Source organism: Pogonomyrmex barbatus, unplaced genomic scaffold (genome assembly GCF_055798465.1).
Source record: "Pogonomyrmex barbatus isolate J1 unplaced genomic scaffold, ASM5579846v1 scaffold7, whole genome shotgun sequence".
NCBI lineage: Eukaryota > Metazoa > Arthropoda > Insecta > Hymenoptera > Formicidae > Pogonomyrmex > Pogonomyrmex barbatus.
Genome location: NW_028297171.1, coordinates 8,057,216 through 8,070,888, shown reverse-complemented (window position 1 = coordinate 8,070,888; position 13,673 = coordinate 8,057,216). Strand labels below are relative to the sequence as shown.

General features: G+C 33.8%; 1 protein-coding gene across 2 annotated transcripts; it reads left to right on the top strand.

Annotated features, from left to right (window-relative positions):
* The first annotated feature begins 8,730 nt into the window (after positions 1-8,730).
* LOC105433399 (uncharacterized) lies at positions 8,731-12,709 on the top strand. 2 transcript variants are annotated; one of them, XM_011648709.3, is made up of 5 exons: positions 8,733-9,240; positions 9,819-10,193; positions 10,551-10,693; positions 11,377-12,200; positions 12,370-12,709. In XM_011648709.3, exons 1-5 carry the CDS (start codon positions 9,087-9,089, stop codon positions 12,371-12,373), a joined length of 1,500 nt encoding a protein of 499 aa, XP_011647011.2. In that variant the 5' UTR covers positions 8,733-9,086; the 3' UTR covers positions 12,374-12,709. The 2 variants fall into 2 exon arrangements, with proteins under 2 accessions (XP_088939448.1, XP_011647011.2); XM_089083322.1 differs by lacking the exon at positions 12,370-12,709 and having other exon boundaries at positions 8,731-9,240; positions 11,377-12,204.
* The last annotated feature ends 964 nt before the right edge of the window (positions 12,710-13,673 follow it).

Sequence of the window (13,673 nt, the reverse complement as noted above, 5' to 3'; positions counted from 1 at the left end):
CATTAAGATCCTGATCGTTCGCTGCAACATTCTAATTCCGACGGAAATTCGCGATCGAAAGAATTCGCGGCATTTCAAGGATCAGATTTTTTTTCTCATTCGTATTGTTTTATTCCAATTGTAAAAAAGGACTTTGTTGTATAGAAGAAATTTATTCTAGAAATGTTGGATCTATATTTATCTCGGTCTCAAAAACTAAATAGATTATAACAATTATAATTATATTTAACAAATATAATGCACTCGGAATGTATATTAATTGTCCGAAAGGACGAATCTTTCATTTCTCAAAATTAAAAAGTAGTTCAATTACGATAAAAACATGGCAAAAGAAGAATGACTGTTGATTATTAACGAAAACAACAATTTCTTTGATTTTCCTAAATTATAAATAACATGAAAATGCATTAAATAATTGACTTCCCGGAAGGATAAAGAGCGCTTGGAGCGCTTGGCACAATCCTTCAAGGATTTTCACTGAATGTTCTTATGCAAGTGAAGGCAACGTCGAAGAGGACAAAAACGGACGTTTGTTGGATAAAATTATCACGATGTTCGGTGGGAATGGTCACAAGAGGAAACGAGACACAAGAATGAAACAATGGGACGCCCAGTTTCGCAACTATCTCGCAATCCCACCCTCGATTTGCAAACGAGGAGGTCGATCGTTAACGTATCAAATTACTCATGATCACATGGACGCGTTTTTTATTCCATAATTGATGCTCTAAGATAGAGATGTAGAACGCAAAAAAATATTGACTATAAAAATAAATATATCACATAAAGTTATTATTTAAAATAAAATTACATTAAATAACGATATGGGCAAATAAAAATTGCAAAATTCCAATTGTTTTAAAAATTCTTTATTTTAAGATCAGTTATTTAAAATTGATTAAACTTTGATTGAATATATTTAAAAATAAATATAATAAAAATTACATAAATATAAATAAATTTTCAGAAATATATTTATGTAAAGTTATTGATAATACGAATATAAGTGCAAACATATTAAAAAAATTTAAATGCAAATATTATTTTTTTAATTCTTATAAAAATTAATATTAGAACTGTTTATTACATTCTTATAATATTCTTATATAACTTTTATTCTTATATTACATTCTTATATAACTTTTTATTACATTCTAAAGGAACGCCTAGGCAATGGCAAGCCGTATTGCATTAGAGTAAAACCGGTTACATCTCAACGTCGCGCATATTTTTTTATATATTCAATAAATAATCAAGAAAAACTCATTATATGCAAAACAAAATTTCTTTTATTAGGCAGAGTTTAATATTTTAAATTAATTTTATTTTAATGGTATTCAAACCATTTTCAGTCTTTTTAAATTTAAAATGCATTTATATAACGTATATTTAATACAATTTATTTTTTATATAGAAAATAAAATATAATGTCCAATCCTCGATGAAAATTAATTAATATTGTATTTACATTGTATTTAAAAATATCGTGTAATTAAAATATGTCAGTCTAAAATAACTGACATATCTAAGTTAAAAAATTAACAATTTTTCTAATACTATTTTTAGCCTCATGCAACATTCCACGACAGTGCAACTTTCTGCAATCATGTTAACACGTTACACACATTGTCGTAATTGTAAACTGCATGCTGAATGCAGTAAGAGCATGCCAACAAATTTCTACTTACATAATCAAAAGTACTTTAAAGCTTATTTTAAAGGTTCCTTTTTTGATTGTATTTTTAATTTCATGGATAATTACATTATAAATTGCAAATTAACATTAAAAATTACAAATTGTTATTGCACTGTTATTATTTCAAAAAAAAATAAAAATACAAAACTTTTAAGAAAATATTGATTTTGATTTATATTTTGAATTATAATTGATATTTCAATCAGTCCTCCATGTTATACATAATTTATACTTTATAATATTTACCTGTTTATTATATATTCTTTGTTAATATATTTAACACATATTTAATAATATTTTTGACATTTACTATTAATATTTAATATAAATCCGAAATATTTCTATAATTGTAACTCGATGACATATACGTTTTAGTAGTTCAGCGTCCTGAATTAGGATTCTGTCTACCTTATATGTCATGTCGGTGTTGCAAGAACCTTGTTGAAAACCGCGAACACCTGTCACCATGCGAAATTACGAAACACGCAGCGCGGCGCGGGGAACTTGCAGTTGCGTGTAATCATGTAAAATGCTGAGATTGTAAGTGTCCCGGCGAGAAAGTAATTAACAAGGAAATGTCTCCTGTTTTCTAACGCCTCTCATGGAGGCGAGGCTAACTCTTTCACCAGTACGATACTTGATGTATGATATCAGCGATTATGTAAATTAGATAAAATGTCACGACAAAATTAATTTCCGGTAAATTATCTCTGTTATGCCTCTGTATTTTTGATGTCTCATGTTAGTGGAAATCATATCAGTGTTCAGAACAAAAATTTAAAGTCTTTCAAAAATAATGAACATTACTTAAATTTTTAAAAGAAGTAAAAGCAAAGTTTAATTAAAAAGTTCAAAGAATCGTTATTCGAAAAAGATATTTAAAAATTTCACAAAAAATCTAAAAATCTAAAAATATTTTCAAAGATAAAGAAATAAATTAAAATACTTCACGTAATTTATCATCATCTCTAGAGCAGATAGCTTTAGCACATGATAAATATCTCAATTGAGCTAGTCATCAATCGTCTTCCATTACAAGAAGATTATCATATTATATTGCATGTCCACAATAATGATGTCCCGTCTATTGTAAACCCGATATGGTCATGTCGATATTGATAGGCCTGCGGGCCCGAATAGGACAGGCTTGAGAGCCTCTGGAAGGAGGCCCGAGGAAGATGTTGCAAAGAGTCTGTGGACCGCTATGACCCGGAGAGCAAGGACCTCTGGTCCTTGGACGTTCGAGTCCACCACGCGTTCTTCTGTCTCTTTATTTTCTTTATTGCATTGTCCTTTTTTGTCGGACGAACGCGGCCTACTCGTTCTTTGGATCCTTTTTAATTGTTTTATCGTCGTTCCGCCTCCCTTTCGCCTTCTCACTTTTTCCTCCAACGATCTCTTCCTCGACTTTCGTCATTAGGATACTTAACCAATGATATTTTATATTGCAAATTTTGTGAGACACTGATCATTCTCCAATAATTTGTCACATGTACATTCTCGATGTCACGAAATTCTTTTAAAATAATCTGAATCGATCAGCTTTAAATTAACGTATTTTTTATCATAAAATTTAAAAAATTAGTAATAAATTTGTATAAAAATATCGCAATAAAAAATTTAATTTTAAAATAAAATTAAAAATTTATACGCATATCTATTACAGAAAAAAAGGAAAGAAACAGAGAGAGGAGATAACAAAAAATTAAACATCAACTATCCAACTTTAGTTACTTTTTAAAATATTTGTTTAAATAAAATACATTACTGTATCTTTATTTAATCGTTTTTGCAATTTTTAGTTTATAAACTTTATTATTGTACTTCACTAGAATCTATCAACAATTTTCGAATTATCTCATTTTTGAAGAATAAAAACATTTAAAAAATGTATCTGATAATTAATCGTGACAAAAAATATTAAATATTCTCATTTATGAATACAGAAAGCTGGCGAAAGACATGACATTTGTCATTTGTAAGCTACCTGTGCTATGGTGCTATAGTAATGTAATCCCAAATATATTTTATATGTAATCCCAAATATATTTTATGTGTATATTATTGACGACGGTTTACACATCGTCATCTTGTCGTAAATTGCCTGAGACTCGTACAAGGATAGCTCGCATATCGTGATTAAAAGGAACAAGCCATTTCTTCTAACAAGTCGACCGTTAAGGTGCAAATATCTAAATGCGAAATAAAGTGTTTTATATACAAGGTGTCTCAAAAACGACTCGACTTAAAAACAGTCTTAAAAATGGACTTCCCTATCTGTAGAAGAGTAAAAAAAATCTTCACGTTTATTTAAAAATCATTACAAATTATATATTTTATATTATATATTTTGTAAAATTGAATGAACCTTTAATAAATTATTTATATTAATTTTTAAATATTTATAATAATTCGTAATTTTTGGATTGTATTTTATATTTAATTTTTAGATTATATTCAATTATTCACGTTAATTATGAAAATGTAATTAGTCTTACTTACGAGATAATAATTTTTCGATCATTCTATATGTGTCTCGTATAAAAATAATGAGATCTACGTGAATTTATCGCTTAAATCGGAGATATTTATCGATTCTGCAATCTAGTGCTTGTTTTTGATCGCACATGTTATTTATGCAAGTTCAGGGCTTCCTTTTGGACTTCGAAGGAATTTTGACGTCATTGTACTCCAACATTAGTCACAAGAAACCGGTCACGCGAATGAGGGAAACAATGAACGACCTTTCGAAGTTGCGTTTTTTATCTTATTTCGATCCCTTAAAGTCATTCCTTTTAACTACTCATCTACTATCTTTTGTGTACAACAATTTTAAATTTCGATTTTCACAATAAAATTTGCTCATCAATTCGAACAAAGCAAGCATATCACAATTCGTCATAAGTTCTTCAATTACCTTTACAGAAATTTCACAGAAAAAAGCCTTAATTGAGAAGCCTACGACTTCTGAATAAGACAGTTCGTTGATTCCAAGTATTTCAAATGAAAGACACAGTTTAGATAATCGATAATTGTGTATAATTACATTTTAGTTAAAGTATTCCCGGATGATACGCCGTTCGGGACGATATGGAATTAAAGGGTGTAATTACGCGGGACGTTTACTTCTCAATTATTGGCGTCGAGATTGTAAAAGAAAAGTGAAAATAATTGGGCGTAATCGCGAGTGAGGCGTGCGTTTTACCTCGATAGTAATAACATCGTTCGAAGAAGTTATCGCATCGGGTAATTGTGCCAAGCGCTTGTAACCCCCTCGGGGAGCTCTATCATTCAGCGCTAAGTTATGAACATGTAAAAGCAGCAGCAGAGACCACCTACATCAGACACGTTCCTCAAACGCGCGTGCACTTCAACCTGCTGCCGATACGCCCGAAATGAATTCGAATGAGCATTACGGTATCAGCGCGCGATGCCTGCATTTTTAACGTCGCCCTCGGATGGTTCCTGCCTTAATACGCGACGTTTCCCAAACCTGTTTTTCGAGTCCCATTGCGCAAACGAAACGCGTGCAGCGCACGCGGAACAAAGCCTTAATTTAATTCGGAGGCTTAACCATCAGAAATCCGGAATCGGCTCGCGAGCAAATATAAAGACGTCAAAAATTTCTTTTAAACGCAAATCCTCTCCTCATCAAAGCGAGGTAGTTCCTTGACGAACATAGGACATATTTTTGCCAGAAAATAATTTGAAGTTGGAAAAAAATAATATTAATGCTGATATAATTTTAATATTATTAAAAAAAATATCAGACATGTCTTATTTGTAACAGTAATAAATTAATATTTCTATTGTAAGTGACAGTATTAAAATTCATCTGTTACAAACGGCAAGAAGCACTATTTTCAACGTTCCCCAGGCAAAGTCTAGCGCGTTCGCCAGAGAGATTTGCCTCCGCGCAGCCATAAAATCATTTTGCTTCTAGAAGGTTTAAATTTATTTGCTCCCTGCTGCGCCGTACGCATCGAAAACTTATGCCTCAGCGAGATATCTTCGAAGATATCGAAACACCTCGCGACTTTGTCATTTGTAATATTAAATATCTGATAGTCCTCCAAACATCAATTTAAATTTTCTTGAATAAACTTTATCAATCTATCTATCATTTCTATCAAATTGCTGTTATATATTTTTTTAATATTTTTCAATTAAATAGAGATAAGAATTTGAATAATTTTCTTTATTAATAAATAAATATCTTTGAAGGACAAACATTTTTTGGAATGTCAACATCTTAACGAGGAAAAATTTGAAGAAGCTGAGAATCTCTCGTACCGTTTTCATTATCGACACTCAAAAAGATTTACGCAAAGCCTCGACAAGATATTCGCATGCTCTCGGCAGAGATATCGCCTTCGTATTTGGACCTAAGTGGCATGCCATGTAAGCCACTTCAAATTTATTACGCGATTTGGCATTCGATTCAATATTGCGTACGGAAAACATTGTTAACTATCGTCAATATTCATTACGGTTGAAAATAATTTTTAGATTCATTAAATTCGAGCCTCAACATTCAATATTTACGATATTAAGAAAGAAAAATAAAATTGAACTCGATAGTCTCTTAAATATCGAATTAAATCTACTCACAATTGTAAATTAATATTATATTTAAATATATTAAGTTTGTAAAATAATTCGTTATCTTTTTTTTTTATCAATGTCTGTTTTTTATCAATTAAATTCAAAAAACGTTAAAAATACGTAAAAGTCAAATTTATGAATCTTGCACGTTATGTCATAATTGAAGATTTATTTATTTTAATTTAAATATCAAACTCATTAAAAAGTGTTTACTCAAATTTATGTATTAAGAAGACAGATTTAACTATAACTGAAACAATGTAAGATGCAAGGCCACATAAAATTTATAACTCGTTTCATTTTGCAGTTTATGACTCATTTCTCATTCGTCGCACTTGCTGTGCATCTAGGGGTTAACTCTTTCCATTCTCCCTGAACCGATCTCGCGGTCCAGCAAGCGGAATTCCCGTCTCGTTTCTCTCTTCTGTCCGGCATTCCATCCTAGATCCCCCTATAGTTTCTCGGACCGTGGTCTAAGGTCTAAGAAAGCCGCCGTTCGAGTTAAAACAACGACGAGAACTCAACTAGACGCAAACGATAAAGACGGCGGTAAAATCGGAGAAACGACCGCTTTGTCGAATGCGTGATGTAAATGTCAACTGCTGGATTAGGCGGAGGATTATCCTGGGTGTCATTCTCATGACACTTTCATTGGAAAATCATATATCTTTGTTCGCGAATGACTATTCATATCGACTATTAAATTCTTGTTAAAATTTCATCAATTTCATAAATTCTATTAATATTTAACTTACATGTATAAATTGAATACATTAAAATTTGTATCAACTTCAACATTTATAAATTAGTATATAACAAAAATACAAAATTAAAAATAAATTCAAACTAAAAAATGAAAAGGAATAAAATTTTTGTTACTAAGTGCGTGAAAAATACAAAGTTCCAAGAAAAAGATAGATAATAAAAAAATATAAACCTTTTTCTCGAGATAATAGATTTAAAATTTTAAACTGTAAATTCTTAAATTAAAAATTAAATTAATATTCTGTTATATGCATATAAAATGTAAATTAAATAATATACGACTATCTGCGTCTAAATAATATTATTCTAATCATGGCACCTAAGATGATTAAAATTCCATCAAATCGGATTAAAATCCTACAAGACGAGCCTTTTTTTCCCCGCCCGTTCCGAAAAAGTCCCGACATTATGCATGCGAGAAAGATACGCATGATTACGCGTGTCCTTAGATATCGCAGATCTCGCCGACGACACGTCACCCTGGGACACGTTGAAGAACGCAACGGCGAGGTCATCTCGCGAGTGACTCAAGATTACGACGCGATATTCGAAGGTAGAGGGTATCGAGAACTCGGCGGATTCCAGGATTACGTCGGCACAGGATCGTCGTTTTGTTTCTCCTTTTTGGCCTTCGACCGGATTCTTCCTTATTGCCGGGACCGCCGAATCTCTTATCCGGGCGGATAATAAAAAGGACGATGAGCCCTCTCCGGAGGACGGGGCCTCCTACATACGACACGGCTCGTGTTTTCGCAGCCTCCAAAGGATCCACTCGCCGAACACTTTCGGTAACGAGTGCGTAACGAGTCCTCTCGAGAGTGCGTCCACCTTTGCATACCAATGCCCGGTTCTTCCTCGTCCACCCCTTCCTCTCCCAAAAATATTTTCCTCACCTTCCTCAAGCAGGATATCATCTTGATAGAGGGTCTCGTAAACGGTCAAATCACCGATGTCATCACCGGCAAATAAAATTTGCAAACTTGTATCATAATTTCTTCTTATGTGTAAAATAAGCTATTATCGAATTGTTTTGGAAAATGATAATTAATTATTACTTTTTGTTGCGCTTATGAATTCATTGTTGCCTAAAAAAATTCTAAGAAGTAGAGTTTCATCACTAATACGCTATAAACTTGCGATTAAAAATAGTTTCTTGATGGAATACATTAATCTTCCTTCGATAATTAAAGTCAACAAGGAGGAGCCCTGAAATTGTCGACAAGCCCCTTAATTTCCTCCCAACGTTTCCTCCCAATATTCCTTTTTCTCTTTCAAGGAACACGACCAGTCAAGAAACATCAACAAATTACTGGATTATTTTTACCTGCGTCGAGTCTACCGCAACCACAATTTAACCAAAATGTTGGTTTTAAAATATTTTCTGAATCTTTCAAAGGTATATTCAATGCACACCCAACCCAAAAGGGTTCAAGTCCTAAATTCATTCGGCAATAATATCCAACGCCTCAACCCCTGGAAGATTCGCGAGAAAAAAAGAGAGAGAAAGAAATAGCTCGGACAGGACGAATAATCACCGTGAGTGTGCATGCATCCTTCGGGTCCTAAATCTCGTCCAATGAGGAGTTCTCGAAACCACGGATAAGAAGTGGAGGAGGGAGATTCGAGAAGAAGAGGAGGAGGACGAACGAATCGGTGCGAAAGCAACGGTCGCGAGCACTTCCTGCGCAACAAGAAGAGGGTCCTATGCGGCGCACCGCGTAATTGAGGTCCTGCGAACCCTACGGGGAGTGGCGGTGGGGGCCGCCCTATGTAAGGCCCTGGAAGCGACCAGGTTCAGCCCATCCAGCATCAGGACACCGCACGTCAGGATTCGTGCCACTCCAGGGATTGTCGGTGTCAATTGTCCGAGTCAGATCAGTCCGATCCGAAGAAGATTATTTCGAGAAGGCAGCCTTCAAGAAACGACCTTCATCCTGGCGAAGGACGCTGATACTTGACAACTATCGGTTGAGAAGAGAAAAACGAGGCGAAGAAAGACGGGGAATATACTAAAGGGAAGATGAGAGTGAACGTGACATTGGTTCTCGTGATTTTTGCTCTAGGGTTCGTTGCAGCTAGAAGGAGAGTCAGATCTACGACGGCAACGTTAGCGACGACGAATCCGTCGGCATCGCCCGTAGGTAGACAGTTTTCCTTCGATGGACAACCTGAAGGTTAGTGTCGGAAGTTTCGAAGTTACGACTCTAAAGTTTTACAAAAAGTTTTCCTACTGATAGCCACAATAAGATAAGTAACGTTAAAAGAAATTATGCTTTATAAAAAGTTACAATAACATACTCATATTTAAACTGTAGAAAAACGCCAAAAATATAAAAATATTTAAACGATACTCTAATTTTGATTCTTCTTCTTCTTTTTTTATACAGTCTAAATTTGTTCTAAGTATGTTCTCCTATGTTAATCAAGTGTTTAATCGAAAAATTTCTTAATTTTTATACATGGTAAATTAACGTAGAAATAAATTGTATCATTAATTATTTTTTAAGTTTAAGTTCAAACGTAAGTAATTTGCTTTCTTAATTTTGCCAAACTTAAAATTAGTGCTGTTTTTATAGAATCATTCAAAGTAAAATTTCCACCATTATTATTCATCATTATTTACAAGTTTAATTGCTTTTATAATTTTTCCAGTATTTTCCAATCAACTGCAATTACATACTAATAAATATAATATTAAACCGTTGTTATTAACAAATGTCTTGCGAATCAAAGCAAAATTGTTAAATTTCAGAATTCGAAACCTCATGGAACCACTTCGACATCCAGAAACTGAAAGCAAAAGCTTGGGCGAAGAACGACACGGGAAACAGAATCACTCTCGGCAAGCAATATCCGGGACTTCCTAGCAATCCAGGCGACTCAAATGAACTTCCAAATCCCATTTCGCCACCGGTGCAACAACCACCACCGTACAAACCCCCGCCGGGCTGTCTAGGCAAGAGGGGTCAATATGCAAGCCCAACAAGTTGTGCCAGCTATCTTAACTGCTGGGATGACGTGGTGATTGAGCAGATTTGTCCGGCCGGACTGCTCTTTAACGACATCGCCGGTTATTGCGACTTTGAGTACAACGTTAAATGCGGTGATCGACAGCCCGCCACGCCGAGTGAGTGTGTGATCGATAATCATGTGGCGCGAACGTCGTCCGTTTACGCTTCGCGATGGTAATCGGATCGGCTAATTCGATTTCAGCTCAATCGTGATTTCATCAATCTGATAAATAAGCCTTCAAATGACATTCTTTGAAAAGAGTGATAGAAACTAAAGAGATGAAAAAAGTATCGATATCACTCTAAAACAATGATCAATAAACATATCAAATTGTTTGATATGAAAAATGTATAACAACATTACTGTCGCTTTCAATTTAAGATAAAAAAAAGTTATTTTGTTTCTTTAGATTAATAATGATTTGAGATAAATAGTGGAAAAAAGAAATAATTTTTTTGTTGTTGTTTGGCAGAACCACCATTGCCGGCAGGATCGAAGCTATGCCCGGATCCAAACGGACGTTATAGAAGTTCGACCAACTGTTCGGAATTCTTCGTATGTGCCACGGGCAAACCCATCAAATTCTCTTGTCCTCCCAGCTTGGTCTACAGTGACGTAAGGATTCATTCTAAAAAAAATGCGATACACGAACACTCGCGGAATTTTAAATCGTGAAATAACGTTAGCACACTTAATGTTGCTTAAAATAGATTTCGCAAAGGAATTTTTGCCCTTTATTTATTCTATCTCATCTATCTTTTTACTGTAAAAAAATTGAAATAGAATTAAGATAAAATATTATTAGACAAAATCAGATTAAATCGGAAATAATTTATAACTATTTGAATATCATTCAAATATATATAGCAAATTAAAATTTTATTTCTTTAAAAAAAATAATAAAAATATAAAAAATACAAAAATTCTAAAGCTTTAAATTTTCTATATTTTATTTATGAATTTTTTTTTACATGTTCCTTGTTACCTTAATTTAAAAAAATTAATCTAAAAAGAATTATTAGAAAATATTTAAATATATTTCATCATTCACAAATTTAATTTAAATGTTTCATAGTAAATAATTTAAAAAATATTGAAAATTGATTAAATACGATCAATATTAGAACGTTGAAATATATTTTATGTTTATTCTATCATTTCTAAGATTTAATGTAAAATATATTTTATATATATCTTTATATAAATTCATTATTAATTTTAATTTATTAATCTTTCTTCATTAAGAAAAATTAGTTGCATTACATCCATATAGCTTCAATTACGATTTTGTTTTCTAGATATTAAACGTCTGCGACTATCAACACAATGTGGACTGCAGAGGTACAGCCACGCCGAAACCACTGCATCCTACGCAACCACAGCCGACTCAACCTCCACAGCCGTCTTCTACTTATGTTCCTACCAAGCCGCCTACATATCCTTCTAAACCACCAACTAATCCTCCACAACCTCCGACTTATCAACCTCAACCACCAACTTATCAGCCTCAACCACCGACTTATCAGCCTCAACCACCGACTCATCCGCCTCAATCATCGACTCATTCACCTCAACCACCGACTCATCAGCCTCAACCACCAACCTATCAGCCTCAACCACCAATTTATCAACCTCAACCACCGTCTTACCAGCCTCAACCACCGACTTATTCTCCACAGCCTCCAACTTATGCGCCACAACCACCAAATCCCCCTAAACCACCGACTTATCAGCCGCAGCCTTACCCGCCACTGCCCTCTGCATACTCCGCGAATCCTTGGTTGAAGGTCAAGACTGATTCTTGGCAAGATCTGGGGACTCAGCTGGAGATTGACAAGGAGATAGAGAAACAAGAATCAGCTGACAGTCCAGCGTTGGATAATCAGTCTACGCATAACGCGATAGAAACGTCCACTCTGACGAATCCGTGGACTCTCCATCAAGTGATACCACCCGAGCTAATGATAACTCCGTGTAATAACGGCGACGTGCACAAACTCAATGACGCCTGCACCAGCGTAATAGTTTGCAAGAATAACAAACCTCAGGTAGTAGCGTGTTCAAAGGGATTCACATATGACAAACCATCGGACTCCTGCAAGCCTTTCAGCATTGCAAAGTGGTAAGACTCTTTTTTCAATGTACATTTAAATTTGTAAATTTGTAAATTTTAACATTGTAATTGTAATCTGTTTTATATTTTTAATACACTCGAATTTATTCGAAAAAAATATAATACATATTGGTACAATAGAGCAATGGTTTAACTGATGTTTTTTTCTTTTTTCTAGCTAATCAAAGGGCACAATTCACAACTCACGCTTTACACTAAGGACGCGCATCGATCAAACTTAAACATCTTTATTAAATCATCATGTGTTAATTATCTCATATTTACCTAGGCGATAATAGACAATTAAAATTTTAAATAATAGTTAAAAAATTACTAGTAAGCAAATTTGAAAACAATTTCTCGAAGATAAGGGCTTAAGATGAAATGAATGAGCAAGCAAGTAGAGATATAAGTCATTAACGATGTTTAGTATTCTACTTTGCAAGTTTGTATTCCTTAATGTATTATCCGAAAAAGCGAAAGTTTTCGAATTTGTAAATAAATATAAGCTAAACCTTTCATCTTTTCTATATCTTTTATATTTTTATTTTAACTTTTCCACAGTTTAATTCACAGAATTAGGTAAAACTAAATAAAACTAAATAAAAATCTCTAAATCTCTAAATCTAAGATCTCTAAATTAATCTTAATAGAAATTTCAGTTTGAGTAATTTTATTAAGAAATAGCGGAAATATATATTATTTTTATAAGAAATTTCTATCGACGGTAAAAGATTCCCAGATTCATGCAACCCAAATGCTTTATGTCGAAGTCACCAGATTGCAGCACGCGTTCTCCACGTTCTCCAAAGGACGAGAAGAGTGGAGCCGCGAAAGGTGGCGAACGAGAAGGAGGTCGGAGGGATGTGTTAATGATCGGAGTGGAGATCACTCCGCGGGGAATTGGAGCGTGATTGACTCACAGAGAAATGTATTATCACGGAATACAGATAGTTGATCTCGCGGCGGCATCGAAATAGTCGACGAGCTCCTACTGCTCGATATAACTGCTCGGCACGTAATTGGAACACCAAGTATTTTTTTTACGCCTCTAGAGAGCGTGCACTAACACGTGCCTTCTTCTCCGATTTTCTCGAATGATCCTTTCATTTCTTGGCTAAACGATCTTTTACTCCGCTTACCGAATTTATTGGATCGTAACCGTATTCCGCGTCTAGCGCGGACAAGTGACTTGTCCTAATTTTCAATATGACAAACCGTGATAAATTCAATGTCATTTCGTATTTTATGTGCATTTTATAATTATTACTAAGGATAAAATAAAAATAAAAAAAAAATCAATCTGATTTGAACTTATGAATATTCATATATAATCTAGATTATTTCAATCTAGATTATTTGAGCTTATCCAAGCATTAAAATCTCCAACATTGACACATTTGACATTGAAAAATTCGCGGTATAATAAAATAAATATAATAAAAATATTTTATACATAGATTTGTACAAAAACGTATAACT

What these genes read in the sequence shown, in the direction of transcription:
- LOC105433399 (XM_011648709.3), top strand. Translation starts at nt 9,087, where the DNA reads ATGAGAGTGAACGTGACATTGGTTCTCGTGATTTTTGCTCTAGGGTTC. An exon ending in TCGACAGCCCGCCACGCCGA is followed by an intron (nt 10,194 to 10,550) that starts GTGAGTGTGTGA and finishes GTTGTTTGGCAG; the next exon opens with AACCACCATTGCCGGCAGGA. An exon ending in CCAGCTTGGTCTACAGTGAC is followed by an intron (nt 10,694 to 11,376) that starts GTAAGGATTCAT and finishes TTTGTTTTCTAG; the next exon opens with ATATTAAACGTCTGCGACTA.